This window comes from Hippopotamus amphibius, chromosome 7, assembly GCF_030028045.1.
Source record: "Hippopotamus amphibius kiboko isolate mHipAmp2 chromosome 7, mHipAmp2.hap2, whole genome shotgun sequence".
Classification (NCBI taxonomy): Eukaryota; Metazoa; Chordata; class Mammalia; order Artiodactyla; family Hippopotamidae; genus Hippopotamus; species Hippopotamus amphibius.
Window position 1 is genome coordinate 69,195,295 of NC_080192.1, and position 26,294 is coordinate 69,221,588.

The window sequence follows — 26,294 nt, forward strand, 5'->3', positions numbered from 1 at the left end:
TGTGGGGGGGGTTGTATTCTAAAATCAAAGCTGTAAAATTTACTTTTAATAATATTGGTAGAATTATTTAGTCCCCTCAAACCTACCATAAAAGTTAACTATAATACCCGAAGGCCCATAGACCTGTATATGAAGGCATTTGGTTTCTATTGAGATGCATCACACAGGCCAGACCTCTGGATTTCTGACTCCTATGGCCACCCTCTATGCAGGTGTTAAAGGAAAGGACATTTTCAGGGGCTTCCCTGGTGGCACAGTGGTTAAGAATCTGCAAGCTCAACCAGGGAACTCCCCTAAAATGACTGCTTTAAATGCACATTACTTCCCTTTGGATGACATGTAGTGGGCAGGGAGACAGGAAACCTGAGGATCTCCTGTTCAGTCACACCAGGCTCTGTTCCTCTGCCACATCACCAGCATCTCTGGGCCACAACTTGTTAATAAGGATATTCAGCGTTTCTAGCTCTAAGCTTCTGTGTTTCGTAGATACACAATGAATGTACAATACGTTTTTGGCAAAGTATCAGGCAGTTTTTTTAGTGAAAAATTCAAGAGCAGAACAGTAAAATGAATTCCGAAATATCTCCACTAAATTGCACCTCCTTCCGTGTTGAGGTTGATTTTCTTCCTCATATTTGGAAGTTTTTGAAATTGAGATACATCTTACAATCAAATGTGTGTTTAATATGGTAGTTCTTTCTCCCAGCCTCTCCATCCCCATCCCCCTAATAAATTCTTGCTATTAAAAAAAAAAGAATCCGCCTGCCAATGCAGGGGACACGGGTTCAATCCCTGGTCCGGGAACATCCCACATGCCACGGAGCAACTAAGCCCAGGCGCCACAACTACTGAGCCCGAGGGCCACAACTACGGAAGCCTGCGTGCCTAGAGCTTGTGCTCCGCAACAAGAGAAGCCCACGCACAGCAACAAAGACCCAACACAGCCCAAAAAAAAAGGAAAGGAGATTTTCAGTGGGTTTGGGATTATGAAGCGTGTGAGCTCGGGCCCATGGACACCTGCCTGATGCTGTGGGAGAGGATGTTGTGAAGTGCGGGCTGTATATGATGCCACCAGCACCCACATGTCTTAACAGAGTTTGTAAGGACGGGAAGATATGCTTTAGCTGTGACCAAAAGCCAGCCTAAGGGATCAGGGCAAGTAGAAGTAGGTGTAGGTGTTGTCGAAGCTACAAAGAATTTGCTGTGAGCTCAGGACTTCCTCTTGGGAGGAAATCTCTCAGTTCCCTGGGGCCTCTGACAAGCCAAGCAGAGTAAGGGAGAGAGCCGCCTGCAGGCCTCAGGGATGTGGGTTGGACGAAATTGTGCCTCAAGTGCCTGGCACAGATGTGGGTCGTTCAGGCACTTTCATCAAAGACTTCTTAGAGATCCAGGTTCAAGGACTCCCAGAAAGAGTTTTGCCAAAAGAGAATGAGAATAAACTGCAGAAGAACGAGCCTTCATACACACGGGTGTCCCCGGCAACCTTAGGGTCTCTTGGGAACCCTGAAAGCAATTAAAGAGCAAGGGTAGGGATTGTGGTCCCTGGAGCTGGTGCCTAATGCTGCCGTCTAGGAGGTTCCCTTGGGATTATGACTCGGGGACCAAGGGAGTATTATTCCTGAGGGCAGGGAACTGGAGAGTAACACTAGGTATTTGTTACTGTTGTGGCTTCAGATACCCTGTCCTCGCCCCAGACTTGGAATTCTAGAAATAACAGGGAGGCCACTGGCAGGCCTGTCTGCCGGGGAACACGGATCTCAGTTGCTCTGTCTCATGTACCTTGTGATGGCCGCACATCCTCCACATACAACTGGTGGGGAGCTGGGGTCCCTCAGGAGTGCCTGGGTCCAGCCCCTGGCAAAGCATGGCAGCTTTTTGCCAAAAGCAAGGGGGGCCTCAGCAAGTGAAGCACTCAGAACAGAGTCATGTGGAGTGGCTCGAGCATGGGTGGAGGGTCTTGTTGGAGGCTGGGGGCAGGTGGCTCGTGATGGAAAGGGTGGGCTAGGGCCTCGATGCCCACTGAGCAGGCGGGTTTTATTCCGCAAGCATCGCGGGGCCTCCAGAGCAGTGAGGCAATTAGTAGCACGAAGGATGGGCTGGTCCGCAGATGGGCTGCAGGCAGGAGGTCAGTTGCAGAGTTCCGGGGCAGCGAGGAGGAGAATCGAGGAGAGGGAGCGATTGGAGAGCCAGTCCAGCATTAGAAGGACAGGACTTGGTCCTCCGTCAGATGCAAGGGTGAGGGAAGGACAAAAGACTGTCCCCAGGTTTGCAGAGTAGTCAGAGTGACCTTGTGTCCTGGTTCACATCTGTTGTCTGATGTGTTCGTCAGGGTTCTCGAGAGAAACAGAACCAACAGGGTGTGTGTGTGTGTGTGTGTGTGTGTGTGTGTGTGTGTGTGTGTGTGTACGCAGCTATAGAGGCTGGCAAGTCCCAAGAACCGCAGGGTGAATCAGGGCTGGAGGCCCAGGAGAGTCGACGGTTACTTTCAGTCTGAGACCAAAGACCTGAGAACCAGGAGCGCCAATGGTGTCATCTCCATCTGAAGACTGACAGGCTCAAGGCCCAGGAAGAGCAGATGTTTCTGTTTGAGTCCAGGAACAGAAGGAAAAAGGCAGGGGAAAAGCTGATGTCCCAGTTCAAAGGTCATCAGGCAGGAAACGTTCTCTCTCACTCAGGAGCGGGTCAGCCTTTTTGTTCTACTGAAGCCTTTAACTGATTGGACGGGGCCCACCTACCTTACAGAGGGTGATCTGCTTCACTCAATCTACTGATTCAAATGTAATCACCTCCCCCAAAACATCCTCACAGAAACACCCAGAATAATATTGACCAAATATCTGGGCATTCTGTGGTCCAATCAAGGTCGCATGTAAATTAACCATCGTAACTGTTGTAATTGTTAAAAATGTTTGTTCCCCTTTGCTTTCAGAAGAGCTCTGGTTTGGGAATTCCCTGGCAGTCCAATGGTTAGGACTTGGCGCTTTCACTTCCAGGGCCCAAGTTCAATCCCTGGTCTGGAAACTAAGATCCCACAAGCCCCGTGCAGCTTGGCTGGAAAAAAAAAAAGAAAAGAAAAGAAAAAGAGCGCTGGTTCGTGGGATGTTAGGGAATTGGATCAGGGCTGGGTTTTCATGAGTGTGTGTGGGATTGAGCTGCCTGTGCCAGGATGCAGAGGAGGTTGCTGGAAATGAGAGGAGAGGTTGGGGCAGCCACAGGGCTTGCTCACCATTGGGTGCTGCCCACAGGTGGACGGGCTTACACGGAGAGGAGGATTGAGAATTCAGCCTTCGAGGGGTAGACCCGACACTAAGGAGTGGTGGGAGGGGAAGTGGAGAACCAGTTGAAAGGGGGTCCCAGAAGCTGAGGGCCTTCTTAGGGAAGAGAGCTGGAAGATGACATTGAATTTGGTGGTTAGAGGGTCCGCAGTAACCTTCCAGGAAGAGTGTCAGAGATGTGGAAGCCAGATGGCAGTGGGACAAGACATCAGGAGTGGCAGGGACAATGCTGAGTGTTTGGGGGGGGTTGTAAAAAGACTATTTTATGTATTTTTTTTTCTTTTTTGGTCACACTGCACAGCTTGTGGGATGTTAATTGCCCGACCAGGGACTGAACCCAGGCCCAAGGCAGCTGAAAGCGCCATGTCCTAACCACTCGACCGCCAGGGAATTCCCCAAAAGACTATAATATAAGAGAGAGATGGCAGCAGCACAGGGACCCACCCTATTTTGGGACGCTGGCCAACTGCACTGATTTTCCTTCTTCGGGGAGAAAAATGGAAATTGAGGAGGAAGAAATTAATGACCCATTCAAACCATGACTCTGAGTTTCATTCAGCATGTGTTTGAGTAGCCCTGACCTCAAGGAATTGATATGTAGTGTGTGGCATTCACGAATGTAACATGGAAAATAAAGGTGGATCAAACAGAGAATTTGGCCAGTGACGTACCAGAAGCGTTCAGACAAGCCGCACTGAGCCAGTCTGGCTGTGTGTGCATCACGGATCCTGGGGCATGGAGACGGAGCTGTCACTCAGTTCAGGGATCGCCTTTCAGAGTCAGTGGATGGGAACGGGGCCTCAGGAAGGAAGTGGCAGAAATGTGGAATCTGGGGGTCATCAGATGCAGGCCCTGAACAAGGCCTCATCACCTTGCAGGTCCATTCCCCAAACAGCTGCTTGTGAAAGTGAAGTTCTGGAAGCAGCCTCTCGCAGCCCAGGCTGTGCCTAGAGTTGGTGTCCTCCCGGGTCACTTGGGAAATGACATGAGATTTGAGAAATGTTTTTAGGGTTTCTGTACTCTGAAATGTACCCCCCTTCCCCAGCCCAACTAGCCGAGCCCAGATGCTTGAAATTCCATAAAGACTGAGCCCTCGATTTGGTTGGAACGGTCGGGGAATGTGCTGCAGCCCCTCTCCCAACCCAGAAATAAGGCATGTCCTGTGCTAATGCCAATAGGAATGTTAAAGGGATACTGGTTGTGATGGTGAATTTGCCCAGTGACATCAGCAGGAATCACGGTGCAGGCGTTTCCTATCTAAACTCCTGATGGTTAATTTGGGAGACTCTGCAAAGGATGCTTTCAGGTTGTGGATTCTCCATATTTCCCAGACACTTCCACTTTGAGCTTTATCCATATAATGGTTTCTCTGTAACAGAGGCAGTGTTCTGGGTAAGGATTCAGGCAGGGGCGAGACGTGGTACCTGGCATGCAGTAAGTAGCACTTTTAAAGTGGGTGAACGCTGGCTCTGGAGGAGAAGAAGTGTCAAAGGGACAGGATCAGATCTGCAGAGGTCATCTTTGAACGAGAAGCCCAGTGGGTAGAAACTGTAGAAAGTTATTGGGGGAAAGGGGTCATTAACAGCTAAAGAAAACTGAGCACACTTTAGTATCACCTGGGGAGCTTTCCTTTTTTTTTTTTTTTTTTTTTGGCTGCATTGGGTCTTTCTCTAGTTGCTGCATGCAGGCTTTCTCTAGTTGTGGTGAGCAGAGGCTACTCTTTGCAGTGCACGGGCTTCTCATTGCAGTGGCTTCTCTTGTTGTGGAGCACAGGCTCTAGGCATGCGGGCTTCAGTAGTTGTGGCACATGGGCTTAGTTGCTCTGTGGCATTTGGGATCGTCCAAGACCAGGGATCAAACCCGTGTTCTCTGTGTTGGCAGATGGATTCTTAACCACTGCAGCACCAGCGAAGTCCCTGGGAGCTTTTAAAAAATAATAATAAGGATGCTCTAGTCCTACCTAGAGCATGATAGAGTGGGGAGACAGGAATCAGTGTTTTCAAGCTCCTCCAGGCAGGTCCAGGGAGGTCTGAGCTTTGGTAGACTAGGTTATCTCCACAGCCCTGTGGTCGAAATGGTACCCTTGCCCCGTCTGGGGCACCCATCTGTGTTCGGTGGGGAAGGAAAACAGCTGGAGGAACACGTCAAAGGGCAGGGCCTGTGGAGGGAGGCGGTCACTGCTGGCCCAGTGCCTCTTGTCCAGGGAGAAGCGGAGATTCACGAGGGGCTGTGATCACCCCTTTCAGGCCTTAATGGGGACGGTGGGGGAGAGTGTCAGGGGCAGGACACCGCTCAAGGGAAAACAGCACTTGGAAATTCAGAAATGAGAGACTGGAGATTCGAATGTAGACTTTACTGATTTTTTTTTTCCTGATCAGTTTTATCTGTATTTAAATTTTCTCTTTTTTTTATTTTTAAATTTTATTTGTTTATTTATTTATTTATTGGCTGCATTGGGTCTTCGTTGCTGTGCACAGGCTTTCTCTAGTTGCGGTAAGCGGGGGCTACTCTTGGCTGTGGTGCTCAGGCTTATTGCGGTGGCTTCCTCTTGTTGCAAAGCATGGGCTCTGGACGAGCAGGCTTCAGTAGTTGTGGCTTGCAGTCTCTAGAGCTCAGGCTCAGTAGTTGCGGCACACAGGCTTAGTTGCTCCTTGGCATGTGGGATCTTCCCGGCCCAGGGATTGAACCCGTGTCCCCTGCACTGGCAGGCAGATTCTAACCACTGAGCCACCAGGGAAGCCCTCTGTATTTAGATTTTCTAAATGAAAAGCTATTTCCATTGCCTATATTTGTTTTTACATTTTGAAAGCAATATATGTGTAGCCAAAAGAAGAAAATAAAAACACCCATAATCTTGTCATCCAGAGATAAGTTCAGCTCACCTCCTGATGTGTTTCCTTCTAGACCTCTCTTCAAAACATATGTAAAGACGTTTATCCAAAGTAGAATGCTATACATGTTTGGTATCCTGCTTTTTCATTTTAACAGCGTATACCCTTTTCCACGTCTGTAAATATCCACCTACATCACAGATTCGGATTATCATATTTGTAGCATAAAGTATTTAATATCTTTCAGCTATTCTACACAGCTCTTCAGTGAGCATTCTTGAGCTATATTTTGCTCACATCCTTAATTATTTCCTTAGGATACATTCCCAGGGGTGGTAGGCCTTTGGAAGACTTGGTGCATACCTCCAAATTGCACAGGAAAGCTTTGCTAATTGACTTTCCCACCAACAGGGTATGAAAAAGTGCCCAAGGTAATTAAAGAGGGGGAAAGCCTCAGCCAGTTTGACAGACTGAAAGTATTTAACTCATTACTGAGTTCATAACTTCATCTCAAATTCTGCATACAGATGAAAGTGAAGCCCAGAGATTTCCCTTAACTGTTTGGGTGAGCACCTAGCCCAAAGGATCTTTACAGCCACTGGGATTTCTGAGGCCTTTCCCTAATGTGGTGTTCAGTATGTACGGCATCTGTCCTTGTCCAAAGCCTTTGTTCAGGCTAGCGGTTGGCCCGGCCTGCTTCCAGTGTGAGCATGGGAACCACCAGGGGGCAGTGTGGAGCTGTGGCCACACTCGGAAGGGCTTCTGGAGTCTCCAAAACAAAATCTTGAATAATAGAATTATTCCTTTGTTGTGTGTTATATGATGTCTGCTGATTGGCATTCATAATATTGATTTGCTTAGAGTCATATTTCATCCCCTTCCAATTATTTTTATATTTTCCCCTATGAGTTATACATTGGTTGAAAAAAATAACCTGATTCATACTAGCTCTTCTGCACCTGGGGGCTAGGCTGCCTGGGTTGTTCTCACCCCAGCTCTGCCAGTGGCCTGAGTGCCTTTCTCTGAGAAATGCCAGGACGGGCTGGAGAAGTGGTATGGTTCATTTCTCTTCCAACACTCGTATCATGAAAGGGTTAAGAGTGTGGCTTTTGGGATGAACAGGACTTGGACAAGTTACTTAACCTCTCTGTTCTATTCCTCTGCTAAATGGGGATAATAATAGCATGAATTTACAAGGCTACAGGACTTCCTTGGCGGGCCAGTGGTTAAGACTCCACGCTTCCATCGCAGGGGGCATGGGTTCGGATCCCTGGCAGGGAGCTAAGATCCCACATGCCGCTCGGTGCGGGCGGCTGGGGCGGGGGGTGATGTGTAAGGCTGTGAGGGTTAAATGAAATAACACATGGAGATACGATAGTTTGGTACAGTGCCTGGTACAAGGTAACTGATCGGTAAATGTTATCTTTAAAAACATCTGTTTACTCTTCTATGCAGACAGTTTGCTATCCTTGGTTTTTGCACCTACTTACTTGCTTATCTGAATGGTAATATCAGACAGAATATGAATTCCAGACATGCTGTGTCCCACAGCTGTGCTGAGTGGACAAGCCTGGTGTCATCGTCTGCCACCACCACCCCTACAGAGAGCTAAGATATACCAGGTTATTTTTTGTGATCAATATATAAACTGTGGTACCATAATGTTTATTGCAGCACTATTTACAATAGCCAGGACATGGAAGCAACCTAAATGCCCATCAACAAACAAATGGATAAAGAAGATGTGGCACATATATACAATGGAATATTACTCAGCTATAAAAAGGGATGAGATGGAGCTATATGTCATGAGGTGGATAGACCTAGAGTCTCTCATACAGAGTGAAGTAAGTCAGAAAGAGAAAGACAAATATTGTACGTTAACTCACACATACGGAATCTAAAAATGGTACTGATGAACTCAGTGACAAGACAAGAACAAGGACGCAGATGCAGAGAATGGACTGGAGAACTTGAGGTTTGAGGGGGGCAGGGGGTGAAGGGGAAGCTGAGACGAAGCAAGAGAGTAGCACAGACATATATATACTACCAACTGTAAAATAGATAGCCAGTGGGAAGTTGTTGTATAACAAAGGGAGTTCAACTCAAGGATGGAAGATGCCATAGAGGACTGGGACGGGGAGGGTGGGGGGGAGTCGAGGGAGGGAGGGAATACAGGGATATGTGTATAGAAACAGATGACTAAACTTGGTGTACCAAAAATAAATAAATAAATAAATAAAATCTAAAAAAAAATAAATAAAATAAAATAGTTGGAAGCAGATATGATATCAGTGAATGTCTTTTGCTTTGATCAGTCTTATTGTATTAAGTAAGTGGAGTCTTTATCGGCGGGTAGACCACCCATTGGCAGCTCTATCCACTGCCTTCCCAAAAGGCTGTGGTTATCACTGCTCTTGCCCTAGGCCAGCAAGAGTAGGGTCTCTGGTAACAACCCCAGGAGCATAGCCACGGATTGCCTTTGACCTTTAGATGCATTTCCACCTAGAACTGGCTGGAAAGCAACACCTAGAGGGTAGAAGCAGTCGTGTCTCTGATTCCATTAACTCTGAAGCATCCTGCAGTAGTCATCAAGCACCTGTCCAGTGATGTGCTGTGCCAAGGGCTATGGCAGCCCAAGGCACGAATAAGTTTTGGTTCCTTAACCCAAGAAGCTTCAGGGGAGATGGGGGAGGATCCGGGAGCCTGGCTGTGAGCAGGAAAGTCAGTGGGGCAGCAGGGTGTGTTCATGGCTTGCAGAGGGGCGAGGAAGCCATTGCAAGGTCAGGGCTGGTGGAGATGGAATGAGTACCAGGGCACGGACAGGACTTAGCCAGCAAACAGTGAGAAAGAGGGTGGAGGGAAAGATTTCTGAGGTTTTGACCTAGGAGTGCACAAGGGGATGGTGGGTCCGCGTGAGAAGCACTTGGGAAGAAAATAGTGGCGTGTCTTAGGACGCGCTGACTTTGGGGTTTGTGTGCAGACCTCTCCCAGGTCCTGGGGATGCCGCCTGTAATTTGCGAGCGCCTCTGGATGGCCCTAAATGGATGGTCCTGATTCTACCCTTATTTGCTTAATTGTGGCCACATAACACGTACGACATTTACTTAATATTTTTCTTTGAATTGACTCACTTTATTTCTACTTTTTAAAATGGAACTTTATTGAAAGCAATGGTGTCCTAGAAACCAGTTTTCCATATATGTGTATACACACACATATGTATATATGCTAATGCCTATTAAACTGTTCATTTTAATACTAAAAAATAGATGTTATTTAGTAGAATTGAGACAGGAATTGGGAATGAGGTGCAACACCCTTTCATGAGGTGAAGAGGGGACCTCCCTGGCAATCCAGTGGTTAAAACTCCACGCTTCCCACTGGCATATATACATGACCAAATGTAAAATAGCTAGCTAGTGGGAAGCTGCTGCATAACACAGGGAGATCAACTCTATGCTTGGTGACGACCTAGAGGGGTGGGACAGGGAGGGTGGGAGGGAGGCTCAAGAAGGAGGGGATGTGGGGATATATGTATACATATAGCTGATTCACTTTGTTGTACAGCAGAAACTAACACAACATTGTAAAGCAATTATACTCCAATAAAGATCTGAAAAAAATTAAAAATAAATAAAAATATGCTCGGGTACGTCAAAAAAAAATAACAAAAAGAACTCTGTGCTTCCACTGCAGGGGGCAAAAGTTCAATCATGCCACCAAAAAAGAAAAAAGAAACTAAAATTTTAAATAAATTTTTTAAAAATGAAGTAAGGAGGCGGGGCAGCAGCGGCATGAGTCTGGTGCTGTGATGCGTGTGAATTATCAGCACTCAGTACACCCACCACAAACGTTACCCTCTTAGCCCTTCCACTGTGCTGTCCTAATTTCCTGCAGCCTCGCTTCCATATGAATGTACAGTGTTTTTTTGCTTCCCTCTGCGTGACTCACCCACTCGTGCAGACACATTTGCATACACACTAGGATCGGATGCAGGAACCCCGACCTTGGGCTCCTTTATCAGGAGTGACAGCCCTGTGTAGAGGTGGCTGGTGCAGCCAAAGCATCCTCTCTCATTGTTGGGGTCGGAGGTCTCTCCCAGAACTGCCCACCTATTGAGGGACCTCCTCAGACGTTTCCCATTTCCTGGTGCCCAGGGGTTGTTGATTTTGGCCACTGCTGGGCCTGCAGAGCCCGGGAGAGGGCTCCTGGAGAGAGGCCCCCGGAGCTCCGAGCACTGGGAGGCAGCTCCAGGCCACCGGGCTGTTCTTTTGTGTTGTGTGCTTTACTGGCCCGAGATAAGCGCTTCCTGTTCCCCATTGATTATCCACAGATCCTGCTTCCTTTCTCCTCAATACCTGGGATGCCTTCCAGCTTCTCCTCCCACAGGGAGAAATCCATAAACTTCAGAATTCCCAGGCCTGCTTTTGGTCAATGGGCTTTGCAGTCGTTACCGGTTTTGCTATCCAGTCACATTCTCTGTGGCTCCTTCCCCTCTGTCTAGGAACGTGGTCCCTCGTGTGCCAGCCAGGAGGGAAATGTTCCTGAAGCCTGGTCTTACCTCTCCCTCTCACCAGCTGGAATATTTCTACGTTCAGGCTTAAATCAGAATAGACTACATCGTACAGGTCAATTTTAACCAGCTGTCAGTGGTTCCTTGGTGTACTGGGTTAGGATTCTGAGGTCTCACCCAACATTAATTGGGAACAGTGCCATGATCTATTAGCAGTGTCTTCCACGGGTCCACGGGGGTGTGTGGCAGCACCCATGCCCCGTATTTGCTATCCCAAGATCTCAAGATGGAATTGAAGCTTCTAGAAGATGGAGAGCATGCCCTCGTGCCTTTTGAATCATACCATAAAAGTCCAAAGCCCCATATTCCCGTGCCACCTGGACCATCAACTAGTTCATGACCTTGGGTAAATCCAGGAGCTTCCAGCACACTCAGTTTCCCCATCTTTAAAATGAGGATATTAGTATCTGCTTTATCCATATCTAGGGGTCAGTAAGATCGAATGAGGTAAAGTGCTCTCAGAAGTAAATGATGGGGGACTTCCTTGGTGGCACAGTGGTTAAGAATCCACCTGCCGGTGTGAGGGGTACGCATTCAATCCCTAGTCCGGGAGAATCCCACATGCCGAGGGGCAGCTAGACCTGTGTCCCACAACTACTGAGCCCACATGCCGCAACTGCCAAAGCCCACGCACTCTAGGGCCTACGTGCCACAACTACTGAAGCCTGTGCCCCTAGAGCTTGTGCTCCACAACAAGATAAGCCACTGCACTGAGAAGCCCGTGCATCACAATGAAGAGTAACCCACACTCACCACAACTAGAGAAAAGCCTGTGTGCAGCAACAAAGACCCAACGCAGCCAAGAAAAAAAGAAAAGTAAATGACAGACTTCCATAGTGGTGCAGTGGTTAAGAATCCGGCTGCCAGTGCAGGGGACATGGGTTCAATCCCTGGTCCAGGAAGATCCCACATGCCACAGAGCAACTAAGCCCATGCGTCACAACTACTGAACCCACACACCACAACTACTGAAGTCTGTGCGCCTAGAGCCCATGCTCCACAACAAGAGAAGCCACCACAATGAGAAACCCTCGTATTGCAACAAAGAGTAACCCCTGATCGCCACAACTAGAGAAAGCCCTCGTGTAGCAACAAAGACCCAACGCAGCCAATAAATAAATTAAAAAAAAAAAAAGTAAATGACTACAGAAGTGTGTTCTGCCTGCATGACCCAGCTCAGATGATACCTTCTGGGTGAAGTCTTTCAGTTTTTCCACAAGAATCCTGTCCGCTGCAGTCCCTCTCTTCTCTGAACCTGTCATCTGCTGACTTATATTCTAGCCATTATATGCCTTTTAAAAAACTTCCCCTGTGGCATATCATGTACATAAACCACCACCTGATAGAGGAGGTACCCGTTAAACATTTATGGAGTGCTTTGTGCAGAGCTTTTGCTGCCTCTTGGTCAGTTTTATGAGTCTAAGTAGGCAGTTCTGTAAGAATGAGAAGCCACCTGCTAGCTTTAAGTAGTGTAGCTTTATGTTTTAGAAGGAGGTTTCTGGAGGCAAATGAAGGATGGACTGCAAGAGATGGGGAGAGAGACAAAAGCAGTAGTGACACTGAGGAAGAGGATTGAGACCTCTTAACTTCTACCCACCACCCTGTTCTTTTTTTTGGGGGGGAGGGGGCTGCGTTGGGTCTTTATTGCTACTCACGGGCTTTCTCTAGTTGTGGAGAGTGGGGGCCACTCTTCTTTGCCATGCGCAGGCTTCTCATTGCGGTGGCTTCTCTTGTTGTGGAGCATGGGCTCTAGGCGCTCGGGCTTCAGTAGTTGCCGCACGCAGGTTCAGTAGTGGTGGCACACGGGCTTAGTTGCTCCTCGACATGTGGGATCTTCCCTTCTCAGGGATTGAACCCATGTCCCCTGCATTGGCAGGTGGATTCTTAACCACTGTACCACCAGGGAAGTCCCACCCTGTTCTCTGATATGGACAACAAGACATTTTGTCAATCTGAGGCCAAATGACCCACAGCCCATACCCTTTGAAACAGGTTGCGCCCCCCAAGTGCCTCCTGGATAGTCTGGAGCAGACACTGAACAGGAGCCAGGAGACCAGCTGCAGGTGTGTCAGTGGCCCAGCTGTGAAACTAGGAGGCCTGAGTCCCTAGAATCTAGAAAGACGCCCAGGATCCATGGAACTTGGTAGCCAACAGGAGGTCGGCGAGGTGGCGAAAGACAGAACAAGGTGGATTTAGAGGTTTCTAGTTGGAGAAACTGAAACCTCTGAGCTGTGGGGATGGAAATGATTGATCTAGCGTTGCTATTACTTTCATAGCCTTACTTACTTGTTGCGACAATACAGTATATGGTCATTGTAAAAATTTCACATGAATAAGAAAAGCACAAAGAAGAAAGTAAAATTCCCTGAAATGCTAAAACCCAGTGCGAACATTTTGGTGCCTGTCCTTCCGGGTTCCATAACTGGCTTTTCTTACTGAACAGTTTGCCTGAGACGTGTATGCAGGGCAAATAATGTAGACCAAGCAGAGGGCACGGAGAACCTGGAACCACAGGAGCCATGGCAGGAGAGGGCTTCCAGGCAGGAAATGTGTTTCCCCAGAGATGCCCATAGGATTTGGCAGATGAAAGGCCAGTTAGCTTTATTTGCGTTCTCGAGTCATCAGGGGCCTCGCAGTGATGGAGACGGTGGGAAGTGGCGGGAACTGGAAGCTGCAGTGGCTTCCTGGGCTGCCCTCCGCCTCCGCACACATCCACGCCCCGCAGATGATGCCCGCGGCTCCCCTCGGACCTGCCCTCCTTCCTCCCGCGTGAAGGCCAGAAGCAGCAGAGGCTGCACAGTCCTCTGTAATCGTAAGGAATCCCTGAGACCCCCTCCCACGGCTCCCCCACACCCGCCTCTACACCTGCACGTTTCATACTCACCCTCACCCTGTCCCTGACACCCCCATAGACCGTAAGCCCTTTTGGCTACACACGTCTTTTTTCTGCCCTTCAAATCAGTAACCATACCTGTGACAATTCCCAGCCTCACTTACAAAAAGAGAAATGCGAATTGAAACTCCAGTGAGCTACTGTTTTTCACCTCTCCATCTGGCAGAGATCGTTAAGTTGAATAACACTGTGTGGGCAAGGGTTTGGGGAGGTGAGCTCTCTTGTGTGTTGCTGGTAGCAGTGTAGACGAGGAGGTCTTTGTAATACTTCTCAAAAAGCCAAAGAAAGGTACATGCCTTTGACCTAGCAGTTCCCTCACAGCTGGGAATGGGTCCAGCAACTATATCCAGACATGAACAAGGTGGTGAGGATGTTCATGGCAGCAGAAGCCTGGGAAGCACCTGTAAGTCTGTGGCTATGGGACTGGTTAGTAGGTTATGACACCGCCATGCTGCGGTTACCACGGGGCTGTTACCAGAACGAGGCAGCTGTCTGTGTACTGATGTGAGGTCAGCTCTAGGCACACACGTCGTGCAAGGGCAGAGGCCTCGGCGGGGCCGGGACAGATGATCGTACCTGACGGCAGGGGTGTGCTGTCCGTGTACTCCAGATGTGGCCGCGAGCCAGAGGGGAAAGGAGGAGGAGTCAGGCAGGGCTCCGCCCAGGGAAAGGAGGGCCCGGTATCCAAGGCCAGTTCCTGTGAAGAAGCGTCTCTGGGGTGTGTCCATTGTGGGGCAGTGAGCACAGAAACTGCCTTGGCCCAGCAGACCCAAGGTCAAAGCCACTACTAAAGGTTACATAGGACTCAGGAGGCCTGTAGCTCCAGGCTGGGAAAATGAGGACCCGAAAGCACTTTGTTTGACTTTTTTGGAAAGCCCAGATCTCTGCCTCAGAGGTCCCTTTACCACAGAGTGGCTGTTTCCGGAGCTCTGGAGACAGAGTTCCCCTGCACCTGTTTTTTTTTGGTTTGTTTTTGGCCATACCACGCAGCGTGTGGGATTTTACTTCCCCAACCAGGGATCACACCTGTGTCCCCTGCACTGGAAACATGGAGTCTTAACCACTGGACCACGAGGGAAGTCCCTGCCTCCTCCTTCTGAAAGGAGCACACAGTGGCCAGGAAGACGTGCCCAACAAAGTGTCCAGCTCTCCCTCAAGACCGCTTCAGCCAAGGACCACGCGTGTCAGCCTCCAGCCATCTGTGAACACAGCCAGCAGCCCCAGCAAATTGGAGCAGATCGGAGACCCCCTCAGCTCCCACCCACAGGCAGTGGTGTTACCCCAGCCATTTATAAGCATCTCTTCTCAACAGTGTCATCAGGAATCAACCATGAGGCCTTGCAGTCAGCCACGGTGGGAAGATTTACATCATAATACCAGCAAATGCTGCAAAGCAGGGCTCATCTTTTGCTTTTGCTTAGAGAGCCAGTTGTTAAACATTTACCCATGCAAGACCTCTCCCCACGAAGCACCCAGAGATGAGTGAGGGGCCAAACCCTGTTCATTAGCTGTCCCTGGGAAAAGTGCAGGTAATACTCACTGAGCAAAAATAACTAAGCTTTCATAACTAAACACACATTTCCCAAGAGCTTGCCATGTGCCCAGCCCTTGGTCCTCTCCGGAGTGATCGCCCCTCTAGATAAAAAACCCTTTGTTCCCATGTTACCGGTGAGAAAGCGGAGGCTCTGAAAGGTCAGGTAACATCCTCAGGTACACAGCTCAGAAGTGGGGATCAGCTAGGACTCCTGGTTCTGTATCCATTGAGCACTTCAACCCAGGCTCCACTCCCAGGCACCACTGTGCTTTAGACAAACAACTGCATTTGATTTTTCTTCCATCGGAGGCCGTCTGGTCCGGGTCCCGGCCTTCAGGCTGATAAAGTAAAATAGCCCCATTTTAAAGGTGAGATGATCTAGTGCAGAGAGGTTAGGAAGAGCCTGGAACCCTGTCCTCTAGCCTCCTGTACTCTGTCTTCCACCACTAGAAATTGGACTCTGGGGGGAGCCAATTTTAAAAACAACCCTTTCATCAAATCTGTTAGATAAAATAGCCAGATTCTCTGAATTGGGAGGGAAAGAGAATAGTTTGAGGCCATCCAGCAAAGAAGGGGAATTACTGGGGGAGAAGGGGAGGACATGGGTGTTTCTGGGGAAAAAACCCAACCAGCCCACTCTTTTTTTCAGCCGTGCCGCGTGGCATGTGGGATCTTAGTTCCCTGACCAGGGATTGAACCCACGCCCCCTGTAGTAAGTGTGGAGTCTTAACCACTGGACGAGCAAGGAAGTCCCCAGCCCACTTTTATTTTTGAGTTTACTCTTCAGTCATGGAATATTCTAGGAGCCCCTCTGCTGCCAGTGAACAGAGAGCCTCCAAAAATATTTGTTCAGTAAGTTGCTGTGACAGGTGCTAGAGAGACGAAAGTCACTTCATTGGTTTAAAACACTACCAAAATGTGGCTCTAAATAACTTTTCCAAGGAGAATTGTGTCTGTTATATTAAATTGAAAAGTCACTTATTAAACAGCTTTATGGATTTATTAATTGGATCTATTTGTAACAACTCACCTATCAACAAAACCTCAAGAACGAACCCAGCCTTCTATACTTGAGCAAAGCAAGAAAGGTGATTGTATTTGGGGTTTAGTGCCATTCAGAAAACTAAGCAAAAGCAGAAACTACTCATCTTCAGGAAATAAGGGATATGAGTGAAAACCTTGTTTTTGATACTTTTGCACCTGGAACGGTGTCTAATCCATTGTGTTTGGGAATCAGTTCTTCTAATGTTTTCGTTTTATCTTCTTCAGCGACTTCTGAAAACTAAACGTTTTTTCCCACTTGGGAACGCTCTTCTGTCTCCTCACTAATGAGTTCATTACTCAATTTTTGGTATGTTTTCAAATTTAGATCAACTTATGTCCATTTTGATGGAAGACAGAGGACTTTGAGAGGCCTCCAGGAGCAGGCGGTGTTGGTATCAGAGCCTCCAGGCTGCATGTACAAATTCTTGGCAATACTAAGCCAATTGAAGTGAGAACCAATCGCTCAAGAGTGAAAGGGGCTCCGTTATGTGTATCTTATGTCTCTAAAGGAAGCAGGAAGAAGCTGGATGACCCTCGTTACGGATGTGGAAACTGAGGCTTATAAGATTGATAACATGCTTAAGCTCAAGGTGGGGCAGGGTCTGGCTTCTGGGCAAGGCGTTGAGGGTGCGGATGTGACCCTTGAGGAGCTGACAGTCCAAAGGACAGGCAGAATTTGCAAATGGATAACAACAGCATCATACTGAGTGCCACAGGAACACCGAGCATGGCTGGGGCCCGCAGAGGAGAGTGAGCGGCCCTGTGGGCAGCTGGAGAAGCCTTGTCGGGGAAGGCGACCTTGGTGCCAGGTTTTGAAGAAGGGGATAGAGTTGCCTGTGAGTAAAGGATACACCAGGCCAAGGACCAGTCAAGCAATACAGCACACCCAGAGCACGTTAAGAACTTGAGTGCACGTCAGATGGCCAACAAACGCATGAAAAGATGCTCAGCATCACTAATCATCAGAGAAATGCAAGGCAAAGCCACAGTGAGGTATCACCTCACACTGGTCAGAATGGCCATCATCAAAAAATCTAGAAACAGTGAATGCTGGGGAGGATGTCTAGAAAAGGGAACCCTTCTGCACTGTTTGTGGGAATGTAAGTTGGTACAGCCACTATGGAAAACAGTTTGGAAGTTCCTTAAAGAACTAAAAATGGAACTACCATATGATCCAGTAATCCCATTCCTGGGCATATACCCAGAGAAAACCATAATCCAAAAAGAAACATGTACCATAATGTTCATTACAGCACTATTTACAACAGCCAGGACATGGAAGCAACCTAAATGCCCATCAATAGATGAATGGATAAAGAAGATGTGGCATATACATACAATGGAATATTACTCAGCCATAAGAAGGAATGAAATTGAGCTATATGTAATGAGGTGGATAGACCTAGAGTCTATCATACAGAGTGAAGTAAGCCAGAAAGAGAAAAGCAAATACTGTATGCTAATGCATATATATGGAATCTAAAAAAATGATACAGATGAACCCAGTGACAGGGCAGGAATAAAGATGCCGATATAGAGAATGGACTTGAGGACTCGGGGTTGGCGGGGGGGGGCAAAGGGGAAGCTGGGACGAAGTGAGAGGGTAGCATTGACAAATATACACTACCAAATGTAAAATAGATAGCTAGTGGGAAGCTGCTGCATAACATAGGGAGATCAACTCGATGATGGGTAATGACCTAGAGGGCTGGGATAGGGAGGGTGGGAGGGCGTCACGGGAGGGAGGGAATATGGGGATATATGTCTAAGTACAGCTGATTGACTTTGGTGTACCTCAAAAACTGGCACAACAGTGTAAAGCAATTATATTCCAATAAAGAGCTTTAAAAAAAAAAAAAGAACTTGAGTGCAGCTGGTGTGGGGGGTGTGGGAGTGGTGAGGGTTTGGAACCAGAAGCATAGGTTGGTCCTAAATTGCTGGTGAACATCCCCTGACCCAGCAACCAACCGGGGAAGAATTTTCAGCAGGGAAGAGATCTGGTAGGTTGGTTTTTAGACGTCTGAACTCTTGTAGGGTCTGGGAAACCAATGCAATAGTCCCGAAGAACGATTTCACCCCCAATTGTGACAGAATGGAAAGTAAGGAAAAACTGATAAATTGTTCACATTTTTCATTTATCATACAATTTTTAAATAAATTTGTATATTTATTTATTTATTGGCTGTGCTGGGTCTTTGTTGCTGCATGGGCTTTCTCTAGTTGCTCAGAGCAGGGATTACTCTTCATTGCGGTGTGTGGGCTTCTCATTGCAGTGGCCTCTGTTGTTGCAGAGCACGGGCTATAGGCACGTGGACTTCAAAGTTGCGGCGTGTGGGCTCAGTAGATGTGGCGCATGGGCTTTGTTGCTCTGCGTCATGTGGGATCTTCCCGGACCAGGGCTCGAACCTGTGTCCCCTGCATTGGCAGGTGGATTCTTAACCCCTGCATCACCAGGGAAGTCCCTATAATACAATTCTTGATGTGAACAATCACCTTTAAAAGGAAGTGGAGAGCATTTTGCACAATGTCCTCTTCACCGTGGGGTGGACAGCCGTCTGCCTGTGGGGTTGGGTTTCTAGCCTGTGCTTCTGGGTGGCTGTCACACCATATGATCTTCCAGAAGGGGGTCCTGGGAGGGCCTTTTCTCTGTTCATGGGGCCCCAGTTCTGGGGTCCCAGAATCTCCATTCAGCATTGGGGACTGGAGAGGCAGGAAAGCCTGGTCACCTAACATGGTAAGCATCGGCTCTGAAGCACAAAAACTGTGAGACAGGAAAGGTAGAGAAAGGGGCCCTTTCTTTGTGCACCAGGCCGGTCCTCCCATGAAGGAGAAGCAGAAGGGGTTTTGTGCAGTGGGGTGTTCTCACCTGGGAAGCTTTTGGAGCTGCCTTGTTTCCAGGCTCCTAGCTGGAGGGCGCCCCCCTCTGGGAACACCGCCCTGAGTCTGTAACATGAGGCTTTGCTTCCTCTTTTGCCTGGTCCCTGCTTAAAGGGTTTTCTGTGAGAACAAGTGAATGGGGAGAATGTGGGCATTCCCAAGAGTCTGGAGAGTCCTGTCCTCACCAAAGCAAGCTGGGAACAGGGGGACTGGCTGGGGGAGGGGCCGTCCCTATTTTCTGGGAGGTTGAGGGTTAATCTCCATAGCTCATTGGCAGTTCTGCCTCTGGACAGGGCATGCTGGGATTTCCTCCCAGCTGTTTTACATCATGAAGATTTGTATGTTGGGGAAATTCCAGGGCACAGCTGCAATTAATCTGCTGCACAGCCTCCAAGCTGAGCAGGATTCCGAGGGCCCAGTGTTCCACCTCCCTCCAGGAAGAGGGCTCCGGCTCTCTAGTGAGAGACCCTGCAGAGGGACCCTTCCCTAGGCCCGAGGTGAGCAGAAACAGCCCACCTGGCCAAGGGATCTCCCCAAGGAGAGTGCTGGGGAGGAGCCCAAGATGTCGAAAGGGACCCAGAACATTAAGAAAAAGAGCAGCCATACCCCTTATAAGTAATAAAGCCAAAATAACACTGATAGTATCATTTGATGAAGACATCACCAAAAAAAAAAAAAGAAGAGGAAAGAAAAGAAAACTTGGTTACTCTTACTTAGGAATGTAGGAGTAAGAATCTTAGAACACTCATGTTTAGCATTCCACAATATATGCAAGATCGAACAAGCCACTGTGACCACATAGGGTTTACCTGGGGAATGCAAGGGTGCTTCAGTGTGAGAAAATCTATACATCTAGAGTTTCCGAGATTCGATAAGATTGGGACACTGCCTGTCTGGCCTGTCTCAGAGAGTCACCTCACACAGCAGCACGTTAAGTAGCGTTTGTTCCTCGAGAGTTAGTCCTCACCACTCGGGTTTTAGTTTTTCCTTCTGTTTTTTGAGACTCAGAAGAGAGCGCTTATCCCATAAGTGGTGGCTGTTGCTGTTGCTTAGCCATCGATGCACGAATGCCACGTGAGTCCCACGCATTCCATCCCGGTGAGCATCCCCCCGGAGGGACGTGCTGACATCTGGCCGTGATACACAGGTTGGGAGCCAGTGGTGGCCAGTTGGATGGAGTCTAGCCTGGGCTTGGAGAAACCAGCAGTTTTAATTTACCCACATGCCATTACTGTGCAGAGAACCTAGGCTCAGCCACACATCTCTTCATCCCCAAGCACGCTCCTCACCAATGAGTGATTAACCCTGTGGGGCTGGCCGCACATGAGAATTCCCGCCAAGAGAGACTTACTTCTGCTGAACATTGGTCTGAGCCTGACCTAGGAATTCAGAATGGCACAAGCACCTCCAGATTTCTGGGGATGAGGCTGGGGAGGGTTACAGGGGGTGTTGCTGGCTCCTTCTGCCCCAATTCATGGTCCTGGCCCTTTAGAATGCTCCTTTCCTCAGACTTACAGTCCAGAGGCATCCCGTGACTAAGCTGCAGGGACTCCAACTCTTATAGGTTTCCCACCGTCTACCCCACCCCCACCACTTGTTTCAGAATCTTTTTAAAAAAGCAGAGAAGTGGAAAGGGGGGAGAGACAAGCCTCCATTTCCCTACCTCGCGGAAGGAAGCCCTCTCTGAACACAGGCACACCTGTGTGCCCCCCACACACCCCCAGCCCCCGTGATTGGCTGGAGCAGGAAGGGTCCTGGGAAGATGCACACTATTTCCAGAACCACCTCCCCACATCTGTCCTATGTATCTGTGAGCAGCCAGACGTCAGCGGTGCACAGGGCTAAAGGTTGTCACCCACCCTCCGAAGTGCCGGGTTTCAGTTAAAATTAGTGAGTGAGCAGTTGGCTCCATAGCTCAGGGGTGAGAGCACTGGTCTTGTAAAATTAGTGAGTGAGAGTGGACACTATATGGAGAAAAGGGAACCCTGCTACGCTGTTGGTGGGAATGTAAATGGGCACAGCCGCTATGGAAAACAGTATAGAGTTTCCTTAAAAAGCTGAAAATAGAGTTACCATATGATCCAGCAATCCCACTCCTGGGCATGTATCTGGAGAAAGCTATAATTTGAAGAGATACGTGCACGCCTATGTTCGTAGCAGCACTGTTTACGATAGCCAAGACATGGAAGCAGCCTAAAGGTCCATCGACAGCTGAATGGATAAATGTGATACATATATACAATGGACTATTAGCCATAAAAAAGAATGAGATAATGCCATTTGCAGCAACATGGATGGACCTAGAGATTATCATACTAAGTGAAGTAAGTCAGACAGAAATATAAATGTCATATGATATCACTTACATGTGGAAATCTGAAATATGATACAAATGAACTAATTTACAAAACAGAAACAGACTCAGAGATAGAAGGCAAATTTATGGTTACCAAAGGGGAAGGGGGTGGGACAGGGCTAAATTAGGAGTCTGGGATTAGCAGATACAAACTACCATATATAAAATAGGTAAATAAGGGCCTACTGTATAGCACAGGGAACTATATTCATCTTGTAATAACCTATAATGAAAAAGAAATATACACACGCACACACACATATCTATGTATAACTAAGTCACTCTGCTGTACACCAGAAATTAACATTGTAAATCAACTGTACTCAATTTTTAAAAAAACAGTGGACCCTAAGGGGAGAAGAGGCTACTGTGATTTCCTCCCACCAGAAGCGCAGACATCATTGTAAGTACATAACAAGCAAGCACATGATAGACAATCATAAACAGTAGCTACTACTACTAACTCTTTTTATGCGTATGTGCATGTGTTTATGTGTATGTTTGTACATTGATTGCCCCAGTACCAAGGCATGTGAACCGTCACACATCTCATAGTATAGTGGGTACCAGCTCCTCAACCACTAGAGCAGTGGTTCTCCCTGAGGGACAGTTTTGCCCCTCCAGGAGATAGTTAGCAAAGTCTGGAGACATTTTTGGTTATCAAAACTGGGCAGGAGAGTGGGGGCTCCTGGCATTTAGTAGGTAGAAGCCAGGGATGCTGCTAAACATCTTAAAATGCACAGGGCAGCCCCACAACAAAGAATTCTCTAGCCCAAAAATGTCAATAGTGCCACCGTTGAGAAACTCTGTGCAAGAATCCTACAAGCCTGCTATGTCTAACAGCCCATAAGGTCAGCAGATAGTCTTAAAGAACCAAAACTCCCAGCACTGTCCCAGCTAGGATTCAGATCGATTCCTCTGGGCCACCCCGACATGGGCTAAGAACATCCCCAGCAAGCACCAAGAGTGGAGAGTGTTCAGGGTGGATCTTTGTGACTCTAAATAGGGAAGCAGATGCTGGTAGAGTGGACAGGTTTTAGGAACATTTCTTTCGTGTTTCACGCAGCAGGGGGTAAATTTGGGACACTTTTCTTTAGCACCTGACGTTTGTGGTTGTAGAGAAACGAATGTGATGGTTAGCATGCAGGGGTAAGCTCCGGCCACCTCAAGTGTCCCTACAGGAAAACATTGCCTTGTATGTATTCATTCAGCTTCTGGGTGGCCAGCCCTGTGCGAGACAGAAAAGGAGAGAGAAAAACCCGTCAGAGCAAAGAAGAGGCTGTGGAGGGCAGTGGAATGTTCAAGAAGATGGTGTGATGACTCATGGTGGTGAAGAGCATGGGATTTGAAGTCAAGAGATTTAGCTCCAGCTCCTAGTAACGTGGGCAGGTCATTTACCCTAAATTTACCTGCATTAGTTCGTCTGAAAATTGGACCAGTCACCCCGACTTGTCATCGCAGAGTTGCTGTGGAGATTAAACTGGTTTACTTACGTGTGTAAGTCTGCTTTCAAAACTGCCAGGGTGGCGCAAATGTTATTATTCACTGAGGGAATGAGTTTTGACTCACGACACCAACGTTTGTCCAGTGCTATTAACTTGCTAAAGGCATTTTTAAAATAAATTTACTTTTTTATTTATTGGCTGTGTTGGGTCTTCGTTGCTGCGCACGGGCTTTCTCTAGTTGCAGTGAGCAGGGGCTACTCTCCGTTTCTGGGCATAGGCTTCTCAGTGTGGTGGCTTCTCTTGTTTTGGTGCATGGGCTTCAGTAGTTGCAGCACACAGGCTCAGTAGTTGTGGCACACGGGCTTAGTTGCTCCACGGTATGTGGGATCTTCCCTGCTCAGGGATCGAACCCGTGTCCCCTGCATTGGCAGGCGGATTTTTAACCACTGTATCACCGGGGAAGCCACAAAAGGCATTGAAATCTCAGTTAGTTGATCTAGGAAGTGTAGGCTCTGGGAAGGGAAATGGGTGAGTTGGGGGTGTGAAGGAAGGAAGCAGAAAGGATCAGCAGAGGACAGGGACAGAGAGGACACTTGGGGGGGGTCAGGGTACCAAAAGGCCCAGAGTGGAAGCGTCCTTATTCACGGGGCCCCCATTCATTCCCACCTCCCACGGCCGGACCTGCCTGGCCCATCCCGGCTGCTGTCTGTGCCACTCGCTGGCCTTTGTCACATGTGTCCTTGGGTTATTCTTGCCTGTGGATACCTTTTGGGTGCCCAGCCCCTGCCCTCTCAGTCAGTTTTTGTGGTTGATGGAGAGCACAGGGCCATTGCCCATCCTCCTTTCCTGATCCTGTGCTCAGAGCTGAAAGCCAAATCATGATTTCATTTGCCCCTCCCCCACCCTGAAATTGAATGACCAGAGCAAGCGATGATTCAAAGGCCTCTTTCTGTCTCCATGTGAAACTCTTCCTGGAACCACCACTTCCTATTAGAGCTCGAATTTTCAAAGTAACTTCAAGAATTCTGCAAAGTGGGACTTTCTAGGTGGCATAGTAGTTAAGAATCTGCCTGCCAATGCAGGGGACATGGGTTCGACCCCTGGGCCGGGAAGATCCCACATGCCAAGGAGCAACTAAGCCCATGCGCCACAACTACTGAGCCTGCGCTCTAGAGCCCATGCTTCACAACAAGAGAAGCCACTGCAATGAGGAGCCCGCACACCACAATGAACAGTAGCCCTCGCTCACTGCAACTAGAGAAAGCCCATGTGCAGCAATGAAGACCCAACACAGCCAATTAATTAATTAATTAATTAAAAAAATAATTCTGCAAAGAGGCTGCATGGCTGGTTCACTGCCCAGAAGCACCATATCAGTGTTGACACTAAGACAATGTGTGTGTTTTACTCCCGGTGAAGGCTAATGGTTTACTTATGAAAATAATAGCTGCTATTCACCAGTGTCTTCCACGTGCCCAGCACTGTGTTCAATACTTGACATTGTCCTTAATCCTTCTAACAACCTGTAAAGTTAGTGATAATAGCCTTGCTTTATGGATGAAGAAACTGAGGCTCAGAGTTGTTAAGACACTTACCCAGTGTCACACAGCATAATAGGCAACATGAGAACCTGAACCCATGAACACTGGACTCCAGAGCCCCTCACTGCCTGTCCACCCACTCTCTCCCAGCCTCTTGCCCAAGACTGCCATGCTGGAGTTGAGGAGAGTCTTCTCGTTTAAACAGTGTGTGTGTGTGTATGTGTGTGTGTGTGTGTGTGTGTGTGTGTGTATTGGGGATTTATTGTTTGGTTTGGGTTTTTTGCAGGAATACATGGGAAAGGGTAGAGTACTGGAAAATCTTTTCAGCTTCAAGAAATATTGGGGTGGGATGAATTGGGAGATTGGGATTGCCGTATGTACATTACTAATAAGAAAAAAAATCAAATTGTACACTTTAAATATATGAAGTTTATTGTATGTCAGTTATATCTCAATAAAAGTTCTTAGAAGAAGAAAAAAAACATCGAGAAACACTACAACGAAGTAAACATCTGCATCCTTGAATATGGACAGATATTACCCGTGACCCTGAAAGTGTCAGGCAGATGGTTTTTATTCATTCATTCACCAGATAGTTCTGGAAAGGCTATTTCCTGGGGAACGTTGTGTGTGGCGCTGTAAGAGATGGAAATGAACAGGCAGGATCACCATCTGGGAGCCCTGGGTCCCTCAATGAGCCTTGCTTGTCCCATGACTAAAGACACTCACCAATAGGGTCTTTGAATACTTTGGTCAGTTGTGCTGTTGTGTGTTTACCCCAAAATGATGGAGGGGCTGGTGATGGTAGTAGTTGTCAGTGTACACTCCACTGTGCTCTTTTTTTTTTTTAATTTATTTTATTTTTTATTTATTGGCTGCATTGGGTCTTCGTTGCTGTGCACGGGCTTTCTCTAGTTGCGGAGAGCAGGGGCTACTCTTCATTGCAGCGCACGGGCTTCTCATTGTGGTGGCTTCTCTTGTTGCAAAGCAGAGGCTCTAGGCACGCAGGCTTCAGTAGTTGTGGCATACGGGCTCAGTAGTTGTGGTACACGGGCTTAGTTGCACCGCGGCATGTGGGATCTTTCCGGAGCAGGGATCGAACCCGTGTCCGCTGCATTGGGAGGCAGATTCTTAACCACTGCACCTCCAGGGAAGCCCCCTCCACTCTGTTCTGATCTCTGGACACTGACCCAGAAAGGAGTGTGCAGGTACCCAGAAAGGAGTGTGCAGGTAAACTGAGCCGCGGTTCCCCGGCCCACCTCCGCAGAGCGCCTCCCTGCTCACTTGGAGCGCTCACGAGGCCCCTTCTCACCAGCTGCATTGTTTTCTGTCCCCTGTGCAGTACCTGCAGATGAAATGGCCTCTCCTCGATGTCCCCGCCAGCGCCACGGTCAAGGATACAAGGTCACCATCCCCAGCACACTTGGTAAGTCTGTTTCTCTTTAAAGCGTGGAAAGGACACTCTTGCTGACTCGTCCCATGTCACTGCTTCCACCTTCCCGAAGCTCTAGCAGTATCGCCGCAAGCATGTGAACCGAACGGTCAGGGGCTCAGCCATCACGGTGTTGCCTGTGCCCGCTCGCACCACTGCCGCCTCGGCACACGCACACACCAGCCGGGATGTTGGTGTGATCGGCCAGCCCTGTCCCTGGCTGGTGACCCCGCTCTCCCCTGCCGCCCCTCCACCTGGGCAGCCGCGCTCTCCTTTCTCTCCCCCTGGCGCTCAGTCACCAGCCACCGTGTCCCCCTCGGAGCTGCACGGCAACAGTTGAGGGAGCTCTTCTGTACAGGATGTTCTAGAAAAGAATTAATTAAAACATACACACAGAAATCCCAAGGGGCAGCCGAGGCCTTTCTGCCAAGGTCGGCGGCAACACAGCCGCAGAGGAAGCCCTGGCAGTTGCTGGGAGGAGGGGCAGTAG

The 26,294-nt window shown here is 48.4% G+C and overlaps 1 protein-coding gene across 2 annotated transcripts in view; it reads left to right on the top strand.

Moving 5' to 3' along the window:
• The window catches only part of TCF7L1 (transcription factor 7 like 1), a 174,563-nt gene that overhangs the window by 128,388 nt on the left and 19,881 nt on the right, over nucleotides 1-26,294 (top strand). For both annotated transcript variants that reach the window (XM_057742110.1, XM_057742111.1), the window contains one exon: nucleotides 25,715-25,798. In XM_057742110.1, the coding sequence (XP_057598093.1) occupies nucleotides 25,715-25,798 (84 nt within the window). The remainder of the gene's footprint in view (nucleotides 1-25,714; nucleotides 25,799-26,294) is intronic.